The sequence below is a fragment of the Amblyomma mixtum genome, chromosome 1 (genome assembly GCF_055824585.1).
Source record: "Amblyomma mixtum isolate Tamu chromosome 1, ASM5582458v1, whole genome shotgun sequence".
In the NCBI taxonomy this organism is placed as follows: Eukaryota; Metazoa; Arthropoda; class Arachnida; order Ixodida; family Ixodidae; genus Amblyomma; species Amblyomma mixtum.
The window spans coordinates 206,144,561-206,171,405 of NC_143012.1; the positions used below are offsets into that span (position 1 = coordinate 206,144,561).

The 26,845-nt window shown below is 48.9% G+C and overlaps 1 protein-coding gene and 1 non-coding gene across 2 annotated transcripts; one reads left to right on the top strand and one right to left on the bottom strand.

Annotated features, from left to right (window-relative positions):
- The first annotated feature begins 89 nt into the window (after positions 1–89).
- Positions 90–25,360, top strand: Nrt (Neurotactin). The gene is made up of 8 exons (XM_089562520.1): positions 90–416; positions 13,528–13,830; positions 15,126–16,149; positions 17,998–18,161; positions 19,463–19,611; positions 21,051–21,122; positions 22,642–22,823; positions 24,638–25,360. The coding sequence occupies exons 2-8, from the start codon at positions 13,529–13,531 to the stop codon at positions 25,070–25,072; spliced, it is 2,328 nt and encodes a 775-aa protein (XP_089418646.1). The 5' UTR covers positions 90–416; position 13,528; the 3' UTR covers positions 25,073–25,360.
- Positions 5,014–5,132, bottom strand: LOC149370647 (5S ribosomal RNA). Its single transcript, XR_016287650.1, has one exon. It is a non-coding gene; the product is annotated as a 5S ribosomal RNA (ribosomal RNA).
- Positions 25,361–26,845: the final 1,485 nt, after the last annotated feature.

Here is a 26,845-nt window from a genome sequence, read left to right on the forward strand (position 1 = left end):
CTTCCACAAGAGAAGCCATGAAGAAAAAGTGCGCGAGAAAGAAAAGAGAGAGAGAAAAAGAAAGCAGTGGAGAGGAGGACGGTTGCCGCAGGATGCGCGACGTTTCGGATATTTGGGAGATGACCCCCCGACGCAAAAATGACGTTACCGAAACCCGGTAGGCCGGACTCCGTTTGAAAATCCAGACGCCCGTCCGAGCAACGCCGAGTATTCGGGCCGTGTTGGTACGCGCGTGGGGGGCCACTAGCACAGAAGAGACGCAGCGACGCGAAACTGACGTTCGTTTCTTCGTTGAGGTGATCACGACGGTGCGCGCTGCATTACTGTATCTCTGGCTTTCATTTTCCCCTGCGAGTGTCTTCGCCACCCGGTTCCCTCGCCGAGAAACTTGGATCTTCATCCTATCCTCCGGACAAGTAAGATGCCCCGGTTTCTTCTCATTTGTTTCTCGAACGTTGTGCCCCACGTGAACTGAGGTGATCCAGAGCAGCGGTTGACAAAGGGGATCGTTACGACCGCCGCGTCTTGCAGTGCGGCGCCACTTTCTCCGCAGTGCAAGATGCGAGGAGGGTTCGCTCGGCAGAAATCGCCATGGTACCGAGCGCTGCGCCGCACACCGCTGTCAGTGTAGGCACATGTCTGAGCTCTTCGCTACACTGATGGTGGAACTGTTTGTATATGTGATTCGCCACCGGTTTCGGGAAACAATGTTGTCTTCGTATAGCGGCATGCGACCTTTTGTTCGGGTGTTGTTTAGGCCTCCTTGTATTACGAAGGCAGCGCTCCCCCGTTTCTACAGCCATTGGTCCTTTCGGTCACGTTCTTTGTCATTTGTCATTGCCACTGGAAGGCGGTTCTGGCTTCGCCTAAGTGCAGTCCATCGCCAGTGGTTCTTCTCACTCCGTGCCTTAAAACATGATTGTAAAAGTCTATGCGCTGACAAAGAACTCAGTATAAATTTTGCCATGTGCGTTTCAGTGCAATTCCGTTTGCCTACTTTGGTCGCCCGTGCTCCTAAAGCGTGTATGTTAGAATTTAGTTTGTTGTCGGTTTTTATTTCTTTTTCATAGTGCGGGGGGGAGCGAAGTGCGAGCTAGAGGCGTGCCGCGCCTTTCTCGCCAAGACGGCTCACATAACGGGTCGTTGGGGGAAAGAACCGTTACTGGCGTGTCAGTGAACTGCGCATCGTGGGGAACTGGTTTTTCGAAGCGTATAGTCTGTGAGCTTAATTCTTGAAAGAACTGCTGAGAAAAGAACGAAGTGCGCGATGTAGTGTAAGCAGCGCGCTTTTTGTGTCCTCCTGAATTTCCAGCATGAAGCGTTATTCGTTATATATTATTCTTGTGTACGCGTTCATATCATTGCCGTTTTCGCGTGTATATGCAAGTCGGCTGTTGTTTTAAGTGCGAACAGATTCGTCCCGTCGACACTTGCAAGAAGCACCTGCATATATTTTCAAAGCCCGCCAAAGAAAGGAGGAAAGTGCAGGAAATGATGCGGCTCTGTCGTTATACGGCCGTCGCAGTGTTCACGTAACACCTGAGAGGCACTGCGCGCGGTTCATGACCGTGCCGGTGCACACCGAATGTCGGTAAAGCGTTCGGGAGCGCTGTACAGGCGACGGCGAGGGAATTCTTGGCCCCAAAACGGTGCCCGCGGTCGGACCCCGACTTTTGTTATTTGTCCCCTCATCTCCCCATCCCCGGCGGAGGCGCGCTTGTTTTGGTGGGGGCGGCCGCTTGGGGTGGGAGGGTGGCCGATAAAAGGAAAGTGAGGGCGAGGATGGCGGCGGCTAGAAAGATGGGAGCGCGCACAAAAAGAGAAAGACGGCGGCGTGAGGGAGAAGTGCCTACTGGCTGAAACTGTGCCGCTCCCGTTGGAGCTGGTGTTGTGCCATTTTCACCCGGGTTTGAGGCAAAAATACTGGAGCAAACAGTGAAGTAACGGTAGGGTAGTAAAGCCTGTTCTGTAAAGGAAACATTGTGTTCAAAGGTTTTTTTTTTTTCGTGTGTGTGTGTGTTTGTGGTGCGTATGTGTGTGCAGGGAGTCTTAATGGCAAGCATGTTAGCCATATTTTGTTAGTGGCAGTTTCAGTCTTTCAATCCAGTCTCGTCCGAATTTGGTCAGTAAGCCTTGTAACTTTGTTTTCTTGTTGCCTGTGTGGATGCTGCTCCATAGTGAGCACTCTTCACGCTTGCCTGTGGGGTGCAAGCTTTCCCTTGGCCTGATGTTCAGATTCTGTGGGTTTAAATGCATGAGAAAATGGGTCTTTGACCTGACCTTGTGGGTACCCATGTTGCGTCAATAAAATAAAATCATCTCCTAGAAAGGAGAACGAATGTCAACTATGAATGTCCTCTTCCAGCATCCTGTTTCCACGACATTTTCTTGGCGTGATCTTTCACAAATTAGCCATCTTTTAACTCTTGTCAAGTTGTTTTCATTTTGGCAAATTTCTGTTGGAGTGAGCGAAGAATCGGTCAGGATAAGTGCACTAGAATTCCAGGGAGTTTCTGAAACATAGGAACACTCAAGGTGTAGCGCTCTTCTCATTTTGGCACTCGTGACTGTATTCATTTTGATCTGTATTCTGGACAAAAACTTACCACTCCACAGCTGCTCTGCTTCTGGGAGAGCAGTTTGAGGTGTATTTTGGTACTTAACTGAGTACCTTTTTTTTTGCACTGTGTCAAAATATGTCATCACGCAAGTACTCCGCTAAGCCATTCTTGTGGCATGTTGCCATTATGTGCTAATCAAGTGCTATGTCTTGGATCTTCAGTACCTCATGGTTAACTTCTTTTATTCCACTTTTCCTCTGGGTGAGTTTGAATTTTTTGTGACAGCTATGTTCCAAAAAAAAAGAGGAAAAACGGTTCTGCAAAAACAGCACCACCATACTCCTTATTAAACGTTTTCAGCTTGTTATGGGCTATAGACAAAATGCAGAATTTGAAACCTGCATGAAAGAAAAGTCACTTGTTTTAATCTGCTACCTTTTACAGGCTATTGCTCATGCTACTAGGCATCATTTATGTACGTTTCTCATGAAGTGTATATGGTTCGGTTAGCTCGACCAGTTCACTGGCAGGGAATAAAAAGTACCAATATAAACTGTTATGAATGTTGCAATCATTGGGGACATTTAAAAAAAAGGGTGTGGAGATGAAGGCAAGTGGGGTTATATTAGCTAAGCCCACAAGCTTGTGCTTGAGTGCAAACTTATTAGTAGCTGGAGCCCATAGTTTTACATGGTGAACATGGAGGAAAATACCCTGCCTGGTCCTGTATGTCTACTCTTTTTTGACAGGGACAAATAAATAACGAGTCATGGCTGACTGTTTTGGTGTGGTGGTAGACGAAAGCTCACTAGTAAATGGGATTTAAAAATTAACATTTACTCTGATTGCATAAATTGTCAAAGTCAGCGGTAGCTACTGCTTTTGTCAGTATTTTAAATCTCTGCTCCTTTCACCACTTCCTTAATCGCCGTCCTCCTCCCCATGCTTCCACAGTGCTTCAATGTGCAAAGGTGTGCTACCCCAGCTTCGGCAATGCTACAGAAAGGAATTAACGACGCTGTAGTATCGAAAGTTAGCAGGCCTACCATAAAATCGTAACCGCTTTCGACACCCCTCTGCTGGTCAAAATTTCCAGGCTTTCACATTTTTGTTCTCATGCTTTTCGAGTCATCTTTCCATAGACGAAGAATTATAAAGAAATATGCAATAGAAATTAAAAAAAAAAACACTTTTTTGTGTATGGCCGTTGAAAATTTGCGCGAATTGCGCTTCTGATGGCCCTAGTGCATCATGGATTTCCTAAGGCAGATACCTAAGTATCGCTGTGAAGGTGAGAGCTTCTCTGAATGCAGTACCGCATTTCTGTGAGCAAAAGCTACAGCAAACGAGGCGATCAAAAGCTGCAACCACTGCTGTGATCAGCTGCTTGAGTCACGTGGTAGACAGCGAGCAGCTTCATTCGCTGAGCTGCTTACGTCGTCTGCTTTGGTGCTGTGTTTGGCATCTTCTGTTTGTAACTGGAAGAAATGGCAAGGTAGATTGCATTTCAAACGGCATCATTTTGTTTTATTGCTTCTGTGATGCTTATAGGTTCTTCTAGCAAAATAGTAACTGAGGCTGCAGTTGCCACCATGCTGGCAGACATCTTCAGTGAGGCACGCTGCCCAGGAGGGTGTTGAGCATTTGAGACTGCTTCTGTCACAAAATGTGGCAAAATAAACTTTAGTGTTCATTTCCTCAGCTTTCACGCATTCATTTTCACAACATTCGCTCATCAGTCATTAATGCGTTTAGCATTTCGTAATGAATGGCAGTGGGATATGATTCTGCTTCTTGCACATGAGTCCTGATACACTGAAGAGTGCAACAAAGCTCCCAATTTTCGTGTATGTACGAATAATAGCTTTTGAAAGTTTCTGCAAGACATATATTTTCATGCAGATATGCATGGTAAAATTGAACTTTTCGTTTCTGATTACTAGGCATCTAAAAAAAACTAAATGGCAGCTTTTCTGCACAATACATTTACTTGTAAACATGCTGAGATCGAAAACTTGATCACTTTCTTTTTAATTATGTAACCTGGAGATGATTGAATGGGGGTGTTAATTTTCGTCACTCAGTAACTATGACAACTAGCTAAAAAGTATATGCTTTTCTGAAATCTGCATAAAATGTTCCATGTCTGTACCAAATTTGGTTTCATTTCATGCATAAATAACGAAAATAATTTTAATTGCTACATGCACTGTTAATTCAAGCTCACATATTTCGAACCTCTGGTTTATTCGAACTTTTCCTGGGGTCCTATCGTCGTGAAGTGTACGAAAAGGCTCCCATTGCATAGTTTGAGCTTATTTTCTGTCCCACTTGAGAATTTAATGCCCAAGAAAATGACGTCGCTGCGGATGGATTTATTGGCCCCAGGCAACCCTGAGGCCAGTGAAAAAATGAAAGTGCATCCGCAGAGAAAAAAAAATGCGAAAAGAAGTGCCATCAGCACTCGGTGTTCCCAGGTGGTTTCCCACCCAAGTACTGACCGAGCCCAATGCTGCTTAGCTTCGGTGATCGGACGAGAACCGGCGTATTCAGCATGCTATGGCCGATGGCGGGAGACTGCGCTTTCGAGGGTTGCACCGCCTGATGACCCACGAACAGCTATCGCTGTAAAAAAAAACGTCGATACCAATGTTGCTATTGAATGCACTGTTCAGAAGCGTTCAGCATTTGTTGCGCACTTCGACATGCATCCCGCCCTACGTGGCCGCCACGCGTACCAAATGGTGCGTGTTCTATGGAGAATGGAACCTTCGACGAGAGGGCAACAGCTTCGGACCCTCTTTCGCCAGTGTCGAGGCTGACCCTAGGCTTATAAGGCTGTGCTGCCCCTAAGCATACATGTTCAGTTCGCTGTCTAGAGAAGAGCCACTCGAAGCCCACAAGTACTAAAGGGAAGGCGCCGCCTGGTGTACTGTATGCGAAACATTCAGTAGTTGCCATAACTGGCGGTTGTAGCGGGCACGAGGTTCAGTCGGGAGTGCACGCCGCACCCGCTCACGCCTTGTGAGAGAGAACCTGAACCAGGATCGGCTGCCACAATTGCCCTGCTGACTAACATCGACTTAATTGTGGCACCTCGTTTGGACCTAGCCCCGACACGGCTTGCCTCCGCGCCCGCTACGCCCCTGCCCGCCACATAAGAAGGCTCCCAGAGGCGACGCCAAGCGTAAGAGCAATGCCCAGCTGCTGGACTTCGTTTTAAACCCCACGTAAACCTCCCACTCCCCCCTTAGGACTAAGGCCATCCTTGTCAGTAAAGAAGAATGGCCTGAGGGGCGAGTTGGTGCATGATGAAATGAACGGCGGCGCAACAAGAAGAACACAACAAGAGAGGGGACACCACATGCGCAGTAAAGATATATGAACGAATGAAGGCGGTTGTAGTGGTCGCCGACTTGCGCTTATAGTTTCGCAGTCAGGAGATGGCAAGGGGGTGGTAGAGGGCGGCACCTCTGCCCATCTATATAAGAGATCTGCCTGCTGGTGGCAAGAAGGCTTTTTGTTGTCGTTCCCATGTTGGGGGCACGAGAATTTAGTAATAAAGTCTGTCACCTCGTCACTTGAACACAACATGGTGCCAGAAGTGCAGCCCGCCTAAGGTTACAGATGCGGTGGTCGGCACGGACGCCGAACTCTCCAAGGTCAACGTTGTGCGCGCCGGGATATGCCTGGTCTTCAACCTCCTCCACCGTTCACTTTCGCAAGCCCACGGGAGTGACCGGCATGGGTAGCGACGTACAAAGACTACGCCTTTGCTGGCAATCTCAACACCGCCCCTGAGAAGGTGCAGGTGCGCAGGGTTTTGTATTGCATGGGGCCTCAAGCACGCAGCGTCTTGTTAGTCATGTTGTCACTGGAGAGTCGACCCCGGAAATACTCGCGTTTTCAGTCGTCAAGGTTTTAAGCAAGCTACGCATCTTGTCCACCGTACCCTGTCTATGAAATTTACGAAAGCCGCCGGATACAGCAGCAGGGCGAGTCTGTATGTGCACTTTGCTACAGACCTCGTAATTTGTCAAACGATGCAGGTACAAAAACCCCGAAGTGAAAGGCTGACTTGTTCGTGACAAGTTCGTCGTGGGATTGCGGAACGAAAAGCAATCTGACCAGTTGTGTCGCTGCACGAAACTCGGTGGAAGAGGCACTTTGTCTATATGAAGATTCCGAAAAAAAAATGGCAGTGGCTTAGCTCGACTATGCTCGGATATGCGTAGCGAAAGCGGAGGCGAGTGCAACGACGAGGCAAGCAGTGGGACGTCGGAGCGCGCGGCGTCCGCCAGCTATGCAACGGCTCAAGGTCTGTCTCTGTGCCTCCTCGGAGCACCGCCACAGCGAAATCACAAGTCCGCGGCCAATGTAGCTTTCGCTACAAAAATATCGTCTATTCCGAGCAACCTTCCGCGACAACACGGCGTTTGACGCGACGTTGACACTGTGCGATGCAAGGACAGCGGCAAGAGCATCGTCACGCGGTAAGAATCGACATAGCCTACTGGGTCAACTTGCGGTTACTGTGGCCACTGTCTCCACCCACGGAACGAATGCCCCGCCATTTTTTTTTTGCAAAAAAGCAAGGTCACTTCGCCAAAGTTTGCAAGGCCAAGCAGGAAAAGAGCTATTGGGTTCTATCGAACTTCACGCGCTCAGTACACGTCGGGCAAGGTACACCGACGTACTCGTGAATGGCCACCCTGCAAAGTTCAAAATATACTCGGGAGAAGAAGTAACGGTTCTTTCTCCTTCTTTCCCAGGATTGCCTCGCGTGTAGGATGAAGCAGAATTCGAGGTACCCGCTCCTTGAAATCTTCGGTTACACGTGCTGGGAATTTTCACTGCTACCTTAGAGCGGCACAGCAGGATGACTGTCCAGATCTTGTATGTCGTCAAGAGTCAGACCACCCACCTTCTTAGATTACCGGCCATCGAAGACTTGCGTCATGGAGTTCTTGGACTCGGTCGAGAGCGTTCCGTCAACGCACGCCTTTGTGGACTGCGGGAGGTGCAGGGGGAATACTACATTCGCCTCTACCCTGGTGCTCGTCCCTTTTCACTGAGCGTTTCTAGGCGAATACCTTTCCCTCTGCTCGAGCACGTGTAGGAGGCAGTGGACGACATGGAATCCCGAGGGGTCATCCGAAAAATTACGCACCAACCGCATGGTGTTCAGGTCTTGTCGTTGTGCCTAAGCCATCAGAAGGGTATAGTCTCTGTGTCGACTTGAAGCTTAGCAAGGTCATTCAGCGGGCGTGCAATGTCTTGGCAACAGCTGAAGACATCTTAGGCCAGCTTGGTGGGGCAGGACTCTTTTTTTAAGCTCGAAGCAAGATTAAGCTTCCACCAAATCGAACTGAGTCATGAGAGTGACGAACTGGCACACTTTATCGCTCCCTTTGGCCGCTACTGTTACAGGCATCTTCCCTTCGGCAACGCGATAGTGCCCGAGTTCTTCCAAAGCTTTCATGTCAAGGCTGCTAGAAGTTCGCTCGATCTTTTATGGATTCCGCCATAAGACAAGCAGTCGTCTATACGCCCAGGGTAACGGAGAGGCTGAGCGCATGGTGCGGACCGTGAAGGACCTGCTTGAGAAGAGCTCCGATCCCTACCATGGCCCTTCTCGCTTACCGAGACACACCCGGTGCTTCGGGCGTCTCTCCAGCACAATTACTGATTGCACGAAAGCTGCAAGCTCTCCTTCCATGACTTCTGCCGGCATTTCCAAGTCACGGGGAGGTCAAGGCACAGGATACTGCAAGCAGTGTGCAACTAGCGAAGAACTGCAATCGCCGTCACAGCACAAGCCGTCTGAGTCCTCTGAAACTGGGGGACGAGTACGTTTAGGACATTGGTTGCAATGGTCGGGGCCTCGGCCCTGCCCAGCGACCTCGGTCGTACGTGGTTGAGATTCCTAGCAGTACTCTCCAAAGGAATCGTCGCCATCTATAGCTGTTCTGAACGTGCCAGAACAGGTACTACCTTCGTCCTCAAAGCCTGAAACATCTCTGCAGAGTTCCTCCTGCAGGTCGCCTGTGCGACCTTTGCCCGCACCTCCTTGTGAAATCAAAGGGCCGCCTGTGGAAGCTAGTTCGCCTCAAGAACTGCTGCGAACGCGATGTGTTCGTGCAGCGAGACCGCCGCGCTGGTTAAATTTGTAGCCATCTCTGGAGCAAAGATGCAGTGGTCGGCGCATTGTGTTTAGGCTCGCATTCAAGAGATGGTGCGGGCAACACAGCTTCTTGCTGTCGTTCCCATGTTGGGGCACGGGAATCGTTCGTCTCATCCTTCGAACAGAACAGCGGTCGCGAGGCCCATCCACAGCAGAGAGCGCATGTGTGCCACGGTGGGTGCGGTAACTTCGTTTAGTTTACGAGCGTGGACCCGCCTGCCATATATGTCAGTGCCGAAAACAGACCCCCCCCCCCCCCCCCTCCCACTTGGCGAGGGTACGAGCGGTCGTGCGTCGTTGGCGGTGGGTCGGCCAATGTCTCGCTCGAAAAAAAAAAAAAAAAGGCGAGGGGGGGGCAAAGCGATCGAAGAAGGGAAAAAGGGAGTCGAGCTTTGTTGTTGTTCGGCGGGAGTCGGCCGCCGTGTGCGCGGCCGCTTTCATCCCTTTTGTGGAGCGGTTGTTTCTCACGCTCCCGACGCAAGGACGCCCCGAATTCCGATCGCGCTTGCTGCACGTCCCCTTTATATGTTCCTCCCCGCCCCCCCCCCCCCCCCTCCCCCAGCTCACCCCCATTTTTTTTTCTTTTTTTCCCTTCGTATTCGATCAGACATTGTGCCGAAAGGGCCAGAACAATGCGCTCGAAGGCAAGGATTCCGCATAGCGCGGGCATTCGCGGGAATGGTCACGCGAGCTAGCACTTCGCGTTTTCTGGTCACTGAGCGGCGGCTTGGAGACCTGTTGTGTGGTTTCTAGGGTGGGTAGCAACGAAGTAAATTCTGGAAACCATCGTCTTGCACACTTGGCTTGACATTGCACAGGACACGGGCGTCTTTTGCGTTTCGCCTCCGTGGAAACGCTTCCGCCGCTGACTGGTTCGAAAGCCGGGAACCGCGGACATTCCGGCAGAGGATCTGCTAGATGTGTGCGCCGACAAAAGTTGACGCGAACCGCCCGGCAGCGCGCACAGCGAAATCATTCTGGCCATCAGTTTCATTAAGCTGATCAGTTCCAGGTGCTGTACGCTCGCGTACGGGGAGCGCAAACGAGCCGAGTGCTATCGGAAACGGGCACAGCTCGTGCGGCGCGGGCTATCCGGAAACGTGGTGGCAGCACTGCTGCGGCGGGCCACGGCGCGTACGCTAGCGTACGCAAGACGCGGCCGCGCTGCAGTGGCAGCGGTGGTCACGAAATGCGACGCGCGTGCAACGGTCGACTCGACGCCGTAGTCATTCGCGCCACCCGAGTAGTTGCTGGCGCGTGAACTCGCGCGCGCGCGGTCGTGCCGGGAACGGGCGTTGCGTTGCGTTGCGTCGCAGCTTCCTCGCGCTCGTTTCTTTCAGATTTTTTTTTCTCTTTATGCGTTTTCTTTCGCCTGTTCTTCATTTTCTTCCTACTGCTTTTTCACCCGCGCGAACCTAGCCCCCAGCGCGCGCACGAAATTCGCCGCTGCGCGGTCATGCGCAGCGCGGGATGGTTCGGGAGGCGAAAGCGACGGTTTGGCGATTCGCGGCGCTCGTGCCGGAGATGGCGGCGACCCTTGCAATGGCGCGCAATCGCAAATGGAGCAATAACCGTGCACTGGTTTACGTCGCGAAAAAGTGACCGCGACGTCTTAATTGCTAGATGGGCGATGCGAACATGAACTGAAACTGAGCCTAAACGTTTCTCTGACATCACACCTCAACATATTCTGCCGCAAGTTTAAAGGAGCAAAGATATCAAATGTTTTGTTTCATGGCTTCTTCTGAATGATGCGCGGCATATTGTTATGCATGGATCACCACGTAATAAGATTCCCAATAAAAAAAAGAAACAATGGGTCCAGTTGGAAAATTTCCAGTTGAAACCAATTGGTCGAAAACCAATTCTGTTTTTGCCACCCACTGGGCTCGACCGATTGAGCCCAACTGGTGCTTCCAATTAGAAATAATTGCTCACCCAAGCAGACCAAATGGCACACCTATTAGACTCACATGGTTTGAACTGGCCAACAAAAAAAAAGTAGAATTTCATTTGGAACCAATTGGCTTTTCTTCTGTGACTGCTGTGAGACTTCTGCCATTTTTACAAGGGAATTAGTAAAATTATAATTACACACTCTTATAAAAATCAAGTGAGAACAACAAGCATACATTAAACACTATAGTCTCCACAGAGCACACTTTTGCAGTCACTTATATATACTCCATTCATGAGACCCTCCAGCTGAAGCCAGTGGCGGTCGACCATTAAACGAAGTTATCTAGTGTAAGAATGCCCACTGTGATGGTGGAGATGATGAAAACAATTCCAGAGATCAAGCTACTAATATCTCTTTTGCAAGAACCTAGTTAGTCTAGTGTTCTGTTTTATAGCCAGCTGAATATATATACAGATCTCAGTGAATGACATCATTGACTTCAACTTGGATTTTCCAATTGGTCGCCAAATTGGAACCACCAGGATTTTCCAGCTGGGAGCCCCAATTGGATTCAAATGATACCAGTTGGGTTACCCAACTGGGAGTGCTGATACCAACTGGAGCCTTATTAACAGTTCAGTAATCCAATTGGAAATCCAGAACCAATTGGGATGCCCAGCTGGAACTAGAGAACCAAATAGACTACCCAGTTGGATTCATGAGCCCGACTATCTGACCAATTGGAACCAAACGGTATGCCTAATTGGACCCTTTTTTTTTTTTTGACGGAATTTCACTTGCCCACAGTAAATAATTAATTTGAATATCTTCCCTCATGTTGTTTTGGTTTGAATGCCTGAATGTGGCTATGATGTCAAAGTCGACTTCAGGCCACATGAATGCATCAAAAAACTGCACTAAAATTGCTTCTTTGTTTTAATTCACTACAACTCATATTACAGCATGCCCCAAGAGCTGAAATGGAGAAGCTGCTATAGTGTCATCTTGTACCGTCAAATGCCTCATGTGACCTGAAGTCCACCATGTTGTCATAGCCACTGTTTGGCTGTTGAAACTGGAGCAGCATGAAAAAAGAAATTCAGTTTACATTACCTAATTGGCAGGGGAGGAATCCCACATGGTGCTTTATGTTTGTGTTTTGTACAGGGCTGTCCATTCTTAGTGCGAACACGCAAGCGCATGGCAGCACTCTTTAGAGGGCCACTCTGTGTGATGCAGCTGCTTAACCAAAATGGTGCAGGAGAAAATGGACCAAGGTGTGGTGCTTCGTGTCACCTGACACTTTGCTTCTACGCATGGCCATGTCTGCCGCAGTGGTTGTGCTCACGTGTTCGCTCTAATACCCCTGTAACACGGGCACTTTCGATGCTCATTGAACTCGATCTGCATTGAGATTTTCCAGCACGCTTGAAACATCCGGTGCTACACGGGCATTTTCAATGCTCCTTGAGAAGTTTCCCTCATGTGTGTTAGGTGGCGCCAATTGTTCCTCCAACAGCCATAACAAGGTGATGTCCGGCAACACTGTGCAGTCGGGGGCAGCAGCAGCCAAATCCGTAGCCAGACGTGCGACGCACCTATGTACCTCTGTTGTAGTGTGATGGAACCCGAGGGTCTGTAACGCCTCCGCGATTTCTGCATAGACTACGGCGTTTCTCTTCTGGCGCCGCAAATTATCTAGGTGGTCTAGCCAGCAGTCGATGAGAGCGGCTGTCTTGCGCTCGCTCCATCAGTTGCGCGTCGACGAGCAGGAGAACGGCATCTTTGTTGTTTACACTGACGGCGAAGCTTGGAGCGTGGTGTAGAGATTATTTATAAATATGTTTGCACATAAGCAGGCATAGTGCCTGAAAATGTTCTGTCTTGCATTTTAATCAATTATAACAGCAACAGTTGTAGTTTTGTTTTGTTAACTAGTGTTTATTTTTATAGCTTCGTGAGAGCGAGAGTGCTTTCGATTGTGCTTGAACCTCAAGCACTCTTGAGGGGCCGGCATCGAGTCAAGCAGGATCGAGCTCGATTGCGCTTGAAAGTGGCCGTGTGACAACCGTCGATCTGCATTGAGTTCGATGAGCATTGACTCAATGAGGATCGAAAGTGCCCGTGTGACAGGGGTATAAGAGTGGCCTACCCTGTACATCATTATGATGTTAGAATGCGAAAACCACAATTTGGTGCCTGTACCTCATTAAAATGCATACTTTTTGGACATTCGGTGCATTCATGGGATATCCCCAATTCCGCATCAAATGTTGAATGCACCATGCACTGCAAAATACTCGCCAAAATAATCTACTGCTACTCCTGCTGGGCATTTCATGCTTTTCGGTGGAGGTTTGAATAACTATTTAAAACATCCACAACACTTTTATGTAGTACTGTAAAAAAAAAAAATGCTTGTGAGTGCTTGTATAGTTTGGGCTACAAATAAGCTAAAATGTGGCTTAATTAGTCAAGGTTACTCATGTTGCAGTTGTGATAGTAGATTTGTCATAAAACCTTTCATTCGTGGCATGAATGAGCGCCCACATGAAATCTGAGATGACTGCACCCTTACCATGTCGTGGCTGGAGCAGAGGCGTTTCTTCCCTGCTCACTGGAGCACGCACCAGAATGTTGGCCGAGGAATAGGTGGGACCACTGCCTGACATCTTGTGAACTCATCTTAGCATAGTGTCTTAAAACATGAGGCTCTTGAGCAGAACAAGAGACTGCATGCAGTGAGCAGAACAAGAGACTGCATGCAGTCCATGGAGCTCATGGAGTGCAGTACATGTGCATGTGTACATCTTATGCAATTGCAAACCATGACATGCAGAAGTTGTCGGCGTGGCATAAACATGCGGGGGTCACGCCTGCAGGATGACCATCGAAGTGGAAGGAACAGAGCACCCGGAGACGGCTGCTGCATCCCCAGCAGAGGCAGCTGTCACAGCCCAGAAAGGCAGAAGCCTCGACGAGCTGGTCGCTGGACTTGGCTCAACCGATGAGCTGAAGCCCATCGATGGCGTGCCCATTAGCAGCGAGGCAAAGGCAGCGGGTGCCGACTCTGCCCCACGGAAGCAGCAGGAACAGGAAGAGCTTGAAACGGTAGAGGAGGACGTTGTGAAGGTGGAACCTTTGCCGGATCTGCCGGAGACACCTACGACCCGCTTCTGGGCCAGGTGAGTGTAAAGGGCCTGGAAGTGCTAGTCAGCAGCGTGACTTTGTACGGGGCGTGAGACTGTACGCCCACGGTCAAAATTCGGGGAACACAGTAATGGCGAAAAACAGCTTCAGCGCCGTCTTTGCATCCAGGCTGGAATAAATACATCCAGCCTAATTGCGACTATTCAGATTACACAGTGCGCTTTTGAATCTCTTGCTGTGTGCCCTGGATGCAAAGAAATGAGCCATTTCTGCTGTAGTTGCATTCCATAGACTTATGACTACATGTCTGATGTTGTGCCAAGGCATAGGAACATACACCAACCTCCATACTGGAACAGCAGGATGCACGAGAAGCGTGCACTTCCTTTGTATTGTGCAACAGGATCTTAAAGGCAGTCGTGCCTTTTTTCACTGTTGGCACCGCATAGCTTCCTTTGCCAGTTCACCTTCCACTCACTTAAATTTGTTTTGTGGTTGTTGTTGTTTTCCGCCATATTTGTGATTGTGCAGCCAAGCAGTCTGACAGTGCACATCAAGGCATTGGCTGCCTGCCAGCAGTGGTTAGAACGCTTTCATTCAGAGGATTTAGCTATCCATGCAAAAATTAATAATATTGTGCCAAATAATTTCCCATGAATGACCTGCTACCTCGGTGCAGGTCATCCCAAACTGTGATGGCAGTGTGAATTCCACAGTGCATCGATCGAAGTAATTGAGTCGGGTGGTGATGCTGGCAAAATTTTGATGACTTCCTTTATTAAAACAGAACATGCCATAATGTCAATAGGTGTTACCAGTGCACTGAGAGTACACAAAAAAAAATGGAAAAATGCCGTAGCACATTTTATTGTTATAGAACTGTAAAGGTAATTTGCATAGGGCACTTTGACATTGTTTTATTGATTTGTTTGAATGCCCGCTGAGAGCATTCGAGCAAAGTCGCTTTTTTTTTTATGAAAGGTGCAGTGGTTCTACGATGTGCAAAGCTATCTTTTGATGCATCAGACTACAGTTTAGTGTAGTACACAGCCGTGTCATTCCTTATGACCAGCCAAAGAAGTGAGTGAGTGTGAAAAGCCAGAGTGCCACTAATTTGCAAGAAGTATTTTGATTTGCATTTGTTACACATTTATCAAGGTGTCTACCAAGTTGCATTGAAGCTTTGAGTCTGTTCATGGTCCATTATGCCTGACCTGGGTTAGTTGTGGCTGTTAGTTGTAGGCTAGTTCTGGCTTCTGATCTGCACACTAGAAGTATATAACATGCTGAAAATTTAGGACACTCACAGCTATCGTGCTGCTTCTTTCAGGTGGTTCAAGAAGGGTAGCTTCACTCCTAACTTTGGCAAGCATCGCTCTGATGAGACAGAGATGAGTGATAAAGAGACACACGATGACAACCAGGGCAAGAAGGATGAAAACCACACTGGTGATGAAAACCACAAGGGCAAGGACGGCAAGGACCCCTCCGCAAATGGCGACGGCACTGTGGAACAGGGCAAGAATGACGGGGATGGCCAGAACGTCAAGTCTTCCTCCAGTTCCACCGACGTCACCATCCCCATTGGGGATTCAGATGCCGCTGCCAAGCCAGATGAGAAGCAGGCTGATGAGAGTGTGCCTGAGAAGCTGCCCCTGCGCGAGCGCCTTGCCTTGTACCGGCGTAAACGCTACATCTTCGTTGGGGCGGCTGTAGGTATCCTGGTCTTGATCACCATAATCCTGGTGGGAACAGCACTCTCCGGTGGGGGCTTTGGCTATGACGATGACGACTGGAACATCCCTGTGGCTGCCACCGACTGCGGTCTAGTAGAGGGCCACATAGAAGAGGGTGCATTCGTCTTCCGCGGCATTCCATACGCCCTTCCACCCGTTGGTGAGCGCCGCTGGAAGCCCCCAAAAGCCTTCCAGAGCATCAGCGAGTGCTGGTCTGGGACGAAACAGGTGCACAAGTTTGCGCCCCGATGCCCCCAGAAGAAGATGCCGGGCGTGCATTTCAACACTAGCGAGGACTGCCTGTACCTGAACGTTTACACGCCTTCCATGTCCAAGAGGGGTCTGCGGCCAGTTCTGGTGGTGGTACCTGGAGGGTCGTTCATGAGCCTGGCAGAGGAGGACGTCTTCCTGGAGCCGAGTCCCGGACTTGCGCGCACACACGATGCAGTGGTGGTTACGTTTGAGTACCGTCGCAATGTGTTGGGCTTCTTGGCTCTGGAGCTGCTTTCCAAAGGTGTAAGGCCACCCACGTCTGGCAACTATGGCTTCCTGGACCAAGTGGCCGTGCTCCAGTGGGTGCAGCGCAACATACGCCAATTCAACGGGGATCCCAACAAGGTGACGAGATATCCTGCTACTCAATTCAGGCTTCACTAGAGGAGTGTCATCAGTTGTTTATATTTTATTTCAATACTTATATGCTGCATACCTAAACCCTACCACTTTGTGGACATACGCTAAAATTGGATTTTCTTCTTCTTTGGTTGCTTGCACTTGTGTTAGTAGCATCCATTTTTTTCATTAGTAGCAACTGATAAAACAACTGTTAATGCATGGCAGATAAATGCACCTTCCTAGTTTAGCATGAAATCTTTGAGCTTTGTGCTCAAGGCATAGCGGGCGTGAAGCAGTGGCATACTTCACCTGTCAACTGCATCATCATGCCAGTTGCATCTTCCTCGGACCACCGCCGCTGTGGTTGCGAGGTTGTCTACATCATTCGTCTGAAATGTTTCTATAATCCTCTCTGTTCGTGTCTTTGCCATGGATCACCAGTATAGCTACTGTTTTCTACCGGGGCCTATGTAAGAAAGATGATGAAGGCCAAATGACAATGCCATGCTCCAGCCATCGCTAGTCGCCCGCACTTGGAACTTGAGCTTTAGTTGTTGGCATTGATTTACTGTTCCTTTTTGCTCTGCCCTTATTACTGCATGTATCTGTTGCCTCTCCCCTCTTCACGTGTTACAGCTTCACAATCATCACGCCAATTTTTCGCAATGGTACACTTACCTGTAGAAAACTAAGAGTGGTTATTTCATGTTTCAAAAGAAACTGGCTTTCGAAGCGTGCATGGACTGGTTGAGAGGTGATTTTTTGTTTTGTTTTGGTTCAGGTAGCAAGCTAAATTGAAATAGCCTCTTCTGGATAAGCTAAATTGGTGCTTCAGGACCTCTTATGTTTTGTGCCCTCCTGACCGGTTCATTTAAGGTCTCTTCGATTTTCAGTGCTACGAACTATCCTTGGGCAGCCCAGAACCACTCTTGAAGCTTTAAGCAGAATCACGAGTGTTGTATACAGGCGGCTCCATGCTTTGCAAATTGAGAATGCACCCTTTGCTGTTGTTTGCTTGAGAAGCCATTAGCGTGCCTTGCGCAGTAAAAACAGTCACTGTGAACATTTTCACTCGCTTGGTTGCTACATGCAGACCATTTGTGATGCGTGTGTACCTTCCTTCACATACCGGCCATTCCCCTTTGTGCCCTCCGATCATCAGTGCTCAGGAGAACTCTTATTGCTGCATCAGTGCTCGCTTTAGAGCGCTTTTAGCTTGCCATAGCATCGAAGCAGACGACAAGTGGAAAGGAATTGGGCCTGAAGCTGGTGCATCTGCCACACTGCCGTTGCATAAAAAGGTCATTCATCAATGTAAAAGTTTCTTTATCCGGTCAATATTAATGTCGAATTTTTTCGGGGAAAAATGTTGCGGAAAGTTGCATTAATTCTGTGAGTCTCGTCATCTTTCAGGCAGTCCTGTGAATCTTGACACCCAAGAACTAGGTGGTGGTCAAGATAATACTTTTTTGGGGCATTCAGGCTGGTTTGAAAAGCTATTGTGGCAAATGAACGTAAGACAGTATTGACAGGCAGGTCTGGAAAGTGAAGGACGATGATTTGGAGAGGGCGTACATGTCAACATCGTGCTTTGGACCTAGCATTCCCACGACGACAGTACTTGGCATCTAGTTGGGCTGACTGTAGACGGGAAAATCAGGGTCCAGTGCCTAAATATAAACCGTTTCATCGAAAAAAAAAACTTCGGTCTTTCACTTTTCGCCCTCTGGGACATTAGCCAAACTTTGCTGCATCATAATAATTGTGCTTAGAAAAACGCGCACATTCGTTCCAAATACCACGGGCAACGTGTTGAAAGTTATCGCTGAAAGGAGACTTCCCTCTGGGCAGGTGACTGTGTTCGGTCACGGAGCTGGAGCGACATCCGCACTGCTCCTGGCAACGTCGGCTGCAACCAAGGGACTCCTGAGCAGGGTCTGGGCCACAGGCGCGTCTGTCAACTTCCCCAACCAGACGGTCGAGGAGGCTTCACGCAACAACCTCGAGTTCCTAGCGTGAGTGCGAGCATGCGACAGCCTTGCGCGTGCACCTCCCGTGGCCTATTTTTCTTCATTGTTGCGGGCTTATTTGCTATCATTTCGCATCCATGGCGATCAAAGAGAGTGCTTACTATCAGGAAGGCACGGCACTGCATTTTCTCGTGGGCCGCGACAGTGAAGCTGTCCTTAAAGGTGCACTGAAGAGGAATCTGAACTCGGCTTTTTGCCGCGGGAACTCGATCTACACGTTCTGAGCATTCTTAGAAACTTTGATTTATTGCCCTGTGTGGCTGATTTTCCTAATTAAATTGAATTAACGTCCGGCTCCCGCCATTTTTTTTAAAATTCTCCCTCGTACGGTGGGCGGAGTCGACCAACGCGTGGAGTGCCTTGCAGCCAGCTCCGTGGAGGCTTTGCTTTCGCTTTATTTTGTTTTTTAGGTCTCCGTGAATAAATAGTTTCATTCACAGATAATATAGCCACAAAATAAGCCCGCAGAAATAAAAATACGCGCAGACTATTTGCTTCTACGGACTACTACGTATTACTCCGCCGATGGCAGAGCGGCAAGCCGCCGTGGGACTGGCTGAAAGGCATCCACGCGTTGGTCGACTCCACCCACCGTACGAGGGAGAATTTAAAAAAAAAAGGCGGGAGCCGGACGTTAATTCGATTTAATTAGGAAAATCAGCCACACAGGACAATAAGTCGAGGTTTCTAAGAATGCTCGGAACGTGTAGATTGAGTTCCCGCGGCAAAAAGACGAGTTCAGATTTCTCTTCAGTGCACCTTTAAGGCAGTACCACTTATTGTCATTGTCGGAATCATTGTCATTATATTTTTTTTGCACTCATATAAATAGTAATTACTGCAAGATTGCCAAGTTGCACACCACATTTCATTAAAGGCTTTGTTTGGTGGGTTCAAATAATAATGTTGTGATATCCGGAACCTGAAAGGCTGATAACCTCTAAGGAAGGCTGGTAAGCTGGTGCTTTCTTGGCCAGCGACATGTTATCGTTCTGTGTTGTGCCCTAAGGGCCCCTGCTGCATCAGTGTCAGAGGAAGGAGCTAGAAAGGCAAAGTGGAGCTAGCAGTCGCTGAGAAAATGCTGCTAATTTTGACCAGAGAGGTATATAACTGGCTAACAACTAGCTACAGATTACAATAACAACTTGAGCCACGCTTACAAATTCGAAAAGTACATGAAATATGAAACGGAAGGTATCCTCAGTTGATAGCTGTGGTATCCCGCTCTTTTGGGAGGCAGTTGGAGTGCTTCAGTGTGGCCTTTCTTTTTTACTTTGGTGGTGCAGCAAGGTGAACTGCAGCAGCCTCGCTTGCCTCGAGCAGAAGACGGCCGATGAGGTGGTGGCTGCCATGCCGGTGTCATGGTTTGATGATGCATCTGCCCAGCTGCCACGCAGGAATGAAATGACTGCGCCCAGCCTGGTTGTCGTTGACGGTAAGAAAGTCGGTGCTCGTTAAGTTAGGTCTGTGGCATCATGCTTGTCTGTGAACTGCTTTCATAAGAATTCTGTGGTGTGTACGTATCCTTTAACTGCAGCACACAATGCTGCACTGTTTTGTGTCCAGCACAGTGTTTTTTAGTGTGCTAGCACTGTTAGTGGCCATTTCCCACATTTAGGCTTTTTTTTGTTTGTCCGAAGTACACAAACACATGTGGCAGTTCAGTTAATGGTTCGGGAAGAGCTTTGCCAGTCTCATAGGCTCCACCTGTGGTAGCCCCACTGGTGGTAGCCATACTGGTGGTAGCCCACCGGTGGCCACACCTGCCATCGCAGGGCAGTGGTGCATCGCTTAACCCTTTCGCTGTCGGGTGTTTCTGCCCGTGACGCACCCCCAGTGTCGCACACTTCCGGGATGATGGTCCCGCCGTTTCAACGTCAGAATCTGACGATGCAGAACTTGCCTCTTCCTCGGATGAGACGCTGTCAGAGTCCTAATCCGAGCTCGGCTCGTATTTAGAATCTGAAGAGCCACCGCTCCAATGCGCAGAGGAAGGTCCCGCGCAGTCAGCATATCCGAAAGTAACCGCGCGCAGCGGGGGTGTGCTTTCAGTGGCCCGCAAAACGGAGAGAGATGGGACGCTGTGTAATAAAGATGAGAGAGGGAGATGGAAAAAGGCTAAAACAAAGTTAGAGGAGCTTTGCTTTTGCTGCTGCCAGCCGCAAACGAGGGTGCGACGAGAGAGCGAAAGCAGCGATCGAGTCATGTGACTCTCGGAGTGACAACAGAGCGCGCCCTTGAACTTGAAGCGCCGTAGCTCACACGCCGACAGAAGAAAAATAAAAACCTGCAAAACAGCGGCAGATGGCAGAACAACTCTTGGACCCATAACCACACGCGCGCGTCATGATCCGGCGAACGCGGAGCGACTGCGCCACTCAGCAAAGAGGGAGGGGTGGGATGGCAGTTGCTCCGTACTCTTCAATACACGTACCAAAACAGTAAGGGGCGAAAATACGAACTTGTAGAAAGATTCAACAGATGGCGCAGCCAGTCCAAGAGCGTCAGCTTTGCGCTCAAGCGGGAAATTTTGAACGCACGATAGAGAACGTACCGGTACGTCAGTGACACTGTGGGGGGGAAGCGCGAAAACGTACCGGTACGTCCGTGACAGTGAAAGGGTTAACCGCTGCACCACTGTGCCAGGAGGGGTATGAGGAGTACTCCAAGGAACCTGTAGATGTTAAGTAGAGAATCACCTTTTGTATATACGGGTATTAACCCCTTACGCTATCGCGTCATACCCTTAAGGCGCAGCTTAAGTGTCCCCTTTATTACCGGGTTTGTGTCGTCTAGTGCTTGACGGATTAGCTTGATGTAGTGTGAGATACCTGCACTTAAAGCATAAAAAATAATTCCGGTGCACTGTTGCAGGGGTCTTCATCAAGGATTTCGTCTACAACCTGTGGGCAGCTGAGAACTTCACACGGGTCCCTGTAGTAATAGGTGAGTCTGCAGGCAGTGTCAGTTGTTTCCACGTTAAAAAAAAAAAAAACTTTGGTTTTTGAGGAAAAGAAATGGCGCTGTATCTGTCTCACATCTTGGTGGACACCTGAACCATGCTCTTAGAGAAGGATTGAAGGTGGGAGTGAAAGGAGAAAGAGGTGCGGTAGTGGAGTGCTCTAGATTAAGTGCACATTAATGATCCCCATGTGGTTGAAATCAATCTGGAGCCTTCCACTGCAGCTTCCATGTTTGCGTTTTCATTTTTGAAATGGTGGACGCATTGTACAAAACCTGAGCTGGGCTTGCAGCACAGTGAGAAAAAATAGAAGAGCGTCTAAACTGTTGCTTGACCCCTCTCGCCAGCCAGTGAACACCTTTTAATGGGAACTTGAAGGGACCGTGGAAATTTGGCTGTCTTAAGAGAAGTGCCCTAGTGAGGATATGTGAGCATGCTATTAAGAATATCTTACACAAGAACAGGGAATAAAATGGCTGTACAGTGAAAACATAATTGTAAAGTGAATATTTATTGCACTATGCACAAAGTGAGCTGAAGATTAAAGTCATGAAGCAGGCTTGCGTCAACCCAGTTAAGAATGCCTTTAGTTTTTTTTTGTTTTTTCAGCATCTGTTCCCTTTCTTCCTCTTTTTTAGTGGCCTCTATTTGTGATATCTTTCATTCTTTGCTTTCCCTCTGGTTCAAGCACTTTGAAAGTGTCCACCTGGCTAGGTGTGCAGTTCAGGCTTTGAAGTGACGTGGTCTTTTGTTTTTTCTTGTCTCACCCCCTTTTATTAATTTCATGATCAGGTGTACCACGCATCTGACTGTGTGCCCCAGGCGACATGCATTCGGCACTGATATATGGCCATGTGAGATCTCTGCGTCGCAAAAAATCGCCGCTGAAAGGCCACATAAGTTGAAAATAAATAATGAGCTATGAGGGATGCTGTGGTGGAGGGCTCAGGATTAATTTAGACCACCTGAGGCTTTTTAATGTGTGCCGACTTCTCGCAGCGCATGGACATTTTTGTACTTTGCCCCCATCAAAATGCGGCCACCTCGGTAATACCTTTGAATCAGCAGTCGAATGCCAAAGCCACTAAGCCACCACTGCAGGCTGTCTGTTGAAAGCTTGGCTTCTATCTTAACTGTCTAAGCTTTTTTTTGTGTATTCATTTTTTGCACATTTAGTTGATGGGAAGCCATCCGAAATGCCATGTTCGAGAATTCACCTTAATGGGAGTCTGCTGTTTCACTTGCATTGCACTTTCGGAAGGTTAAAACTTCTGTTAATTCAGATCAGATGTCAGATCATCACCAACTCGCCCAGTCCTCCGTTCTTCATATGTCGTGGCTGCATAGAGTTTGGTCAAGTGTGAGTCAACTGCAGTATGCTTCCTCTGTGTGTGGCCAGTGATTACAGTCGAAGCAGTGATTGGCAGAGTGCTTGCCGCACGCAAGCGGTCGAGGGGGTGTGGAGACGGCACGGCACCGATTTCACTGTTTGCGGTGGTGCAGGTTCCAACCTGCAGGAGTTCTCCTCGCGGCGTGTCCTCCCCGAGGCCGACAAAGTGGACAGCTCGGAGCTGAGCGCGCACGTCAGGGACAGGCTGGGCACCATTGACCCCAAGCTGGCCGACAAGGTGCTCCAGACGTACGCGCACGAGGACACAATGCCCGCAGAGCAGCTGCACACCATGGTGAGTGATGCCTTGCACTCCCCCCTCCCCGGAACTGGAGCAGTTCCAGCCCTGGGTCAGTGCGTCTTGACAACTGTGCCGAGGTTGCGAGAAAAGTACAGAACCAGTGACACGCACTGTCCTATCCACTGCTGTGTCATTTTGTTCCCGTGCATGTTTATTGAAAATGTTTAGGGTCCTTAGTCTGGGACTCACATTGGCTGTTGCTGCTGCCCGTGCTCTTTCTTGAGGAGTTGCCCCTGGTCCCGAGGTTTGATGCGGGAGACAAATAATTGTGGCTGTTGCTATATTAAGGTGCTGATGGCGCATGCACGTAATGACTACAGAGATGTCAAGCTGTTTCTAAGGGTCTGTAAATATGCTTCAAGTTGAAGCAACCGAAGGCAGGCTGATCAGTTCCTTTCTCCCAGGTGACCCTCCACTGTGTGTCCCAGACTTCTGAGCTCAGTTTCTTCCTTGCCTTCTGTAGGATGGTGGCATCTGATGTCAAACCTAAACATAATGCTTATGGTTTGTCATTTTTCCTCCTTACGAATGCTGGCAGGTGGATGAGAATGCTGATGGCTGTTCAGCCATAATGCAGTTCGTAAGGAGTAGCATAAATTGGTTGCCTCACATTCTGCTCTTACCTTGCTAAGCTACTGGGCAAGCCAAGCAATCTGTCAAAAGAAGGAGGTGTGGAATATCTGGGTGACTACTACTGGCAGCCATTATTTTGCTCAGATTGTTACTTAGAAGGCTAGCATTCCGACTGGCGTGTGGCTCTTATCTGCTCACTGATGGGACCTGCCAAACTCCCACCAGCGATTGGCTACTGGTCGAGTACTCGGAAAGCTGATCAGGAATTGAGAAGAAACATGCCAGGTGCTCGTTTTCATCGAATGCCAATGGATCCCAATCAGCTGTTTTCTTCCAATTGAACAGAACCAATCTGAACCAACCCAAGGGCAGCAGTAGCAGTGCCGAGTTTTAGCACAGACCGAAACCGATCTTCATGAAGAAAGGCACAAACAAAAACTTCCCCACAAAGAGTCCACTTTGGTAGCCTTTTATTGTTGTGATGCACCCACAGTGTGTGAAGCTTGGAGGAAGGAAAACCAACAGGTATCCTCCATATCAAACTCGTGCTGCATGTTAGAATTGACAGTTTGGTGCAATAGCTGAATGTTCCTTTCCGTATATCCCTTCCTAGTGTCTTGTACCACAGCTACAGCCGGTTGATCTGTGGTTGTTTTGTTTTCTTTTTTTTTCCATTTTCCTTATTTAGTCTTGTGGCTTTGTTGAAGACTGGAAGTGGCTGTGATGGTGCACTTTTGCCATGGAACCAAGCTGGTTCATGTGAGAGTGGAAGTGGTATTAACATGTGGCCACAGCTGTTAAGCCTTTGAGTCATGCCACCTGCCAGGCTCCCAGCAAACCCCATGGTTTTAAATCTAAGCATCTGACTGATTCGAAATATTAGGGAAATATCTGAAATATCAAAAAGCTTGTTCCTTCTCGTGTTGCTCGTGGCTGTACATAATGTACTGCCATAATGGCTCGCCTTTTTCTCATTTGTGCACTGCATGCAAGGAACTTGTTGACAGCAAATTCAGGTGTCGACGGACAAGCAGTCAACGTTGCAAATGGCAAGCGTGCCGTGCGCATGCTTGTAATCTTGTACATTTGCCGCCACGGACCTTCATGGGATGTTGATTGACCGTCTGGTTGATGTTGTGGTGATGTCACTAAAGAATTGGAGAGTTGTGACACTTATGTAAAAAAGTTGCATTCTTTCTGTCTCTCATCAACCTTCCCACGTGTTTATCGTGCAGATCTCGGACGTCCGTGTCACCTGCCCACTGCAGCTTCTGACGGGCGACTTTGTGAATGCCAGCGAAGGTGCAAGCTCCGCACACTTCTACATCGTCGACTACTCACCAAATGCATCACTCACATTCTCCACCAATGCCGAACCAACGCGGCTGGCACAGCATGGGCTGGATGTGGCGGCCATCTTTGACAAGTTGGAGTACGCTGCCGCGGAACAGTCGCAGATGACCCGCGACGACCTGCAGTTTGAGCTGAACCTGCAGAAGCTCTTCCACAGCTTTTTGCACACGGGTGCACCATTGCTCGGTTCACAGCCCCTCAAGGAGAGTCCGTTCGTTAACTACATCAGTGCTAACGTGCGCAGCCGTGCGTCTCAGCACGAGGCATGCTCTACTTGGGACGAGTACGGCATGTTCCCAGAGTATGCCAAGAACTGATCTCACTCTTTGCATTTTTTTTTTCTCCATTGTTCAGCGTCTGATGTAACAAAACACAGGTGCCCAAGTTCACTGACCTTCTGAGGTAGGGAGAAAAGCTTGAACCGATATATGTGCCACATCCTGTCAGTTGCTGCGGTAGTCAGTCAGTGGTGGTGATTTCTGGCGGTGTTGAGGAGGCATTGAAGTGGACTGTCACGATGATAAGTGCCACTAAAGCATCACCAGTAACGCATCATGTCATGTGCCTGATGGCATGGACTTTTAATACACTGCAAGATGATGGAACATGTGGCACAGTGCTAGTTTCACTGTAAGCGTGGAGTGATTGAATTGGATTGCAGTGTTAGTATCTGTTGGTATTATATTAATTGAGCCTACAACGATGCAGTGTTTGATGACATGCTCGGGTGGCTTGTCTTCAAGCACTGCATCACGGAAGCATGAACGTAGCATCCCTGATGTGTGGGGGGGTTAACTCTTTCACTACCGCACCATAGGCCATCGGACGTATCCGTCCGATCAAATCTCCTGCATGAGAAACTCAGTTCACAGCTTTGTGAATGTGCTGGACCATCTAGTCTGTGCGCTGAACAATTATTTTGATAGCAGATTTCAATGTTTCGACATGGGGGGCGCCTTAAAAATGAAACTTTGAATGGCTGCAGCAGCATCAGCTGGCAAACATGGCATCTGCATCGCCGTGCACTCCTCAAAAGTGAAAGCCAGCACCAAGCACTGGCCGGTTTCGGTTCCGTTTTTTTTGCAAAGAAAGCAGCAGTGATGAGTCAGACGACAATGTACAAACATCGGATTTCAGTTCCGACAAAGCGACTTCGTCTCGGGGGGACCTGGAACGTCAGCGTGTGCTCGCACGTAATTTGTGCTTTTTGCGGTGCATGCTGTTTGTAATTGATGACAGTGGTTTATTTTTGTGCTTAAGGGTCTTCACAACATATGGCCTATGGCCAGGACAGTTTGCCAAATGCTCAAGGTCGCATCACGTTTTTCATCCAAGACAGCCATATCGGCTCTGCACTCGGAGATTCACTTGACCTCTTGACTTAATGTTCTTCACAGCAGAGGTGATGAAGACCCTGTGCGAAAACACTAATAAGTATGCATGGATGAAGATTCTGGACAGGCGAACATATGTTCACTGTGACTGCTCATGGGAAGAGTCACGTGAATCCGTTGGAGATGCTGAAGTTCATTGGAATCATCATATACATGAGAATTGTTGACCTGCCACGACTGTGTTGTCAAGTGATGGCAAGGTGATGAAGACAGACTACATGATGGATGGCGATGGAATAACTTAATGGCGGCGGGCCTAGAGCGAGTCCTCCGTGCCTCGCCACTGCCCACTTTGTCGTCTTGTAGTCCGTGACACTACCCGGGGCCACCTAGCGATCGGCCCGATTGCGCGAACTACAAGAACAGTAGTGACTATGAAACGCAGGATGTGACGATGGGCATGACAGGAGGGATGAACACACAGAAGAAGATGCAGGGCTTGCCGTCACGATGAAAGAGATGATCAGATGAGTGCTGGTCCTGGAAGCTGCTGGGCCACAGGTCACCATGAGCCGACGGCCGAGGTCCATGGGCGCTCCAAACAGCATGGCAGGGGGCTGTGTGCTCACGTGTCTCTGATCGGTCAGGTTGTAGGGTCTGGGCACTAAGGTCAGTCGTCGTGTCTTGTGGTCGGGGTGGGGGACGGGGCTGGGTCAAATGGCGAGGTCTATTCTACTCAGGGCGGTCATGACAGTA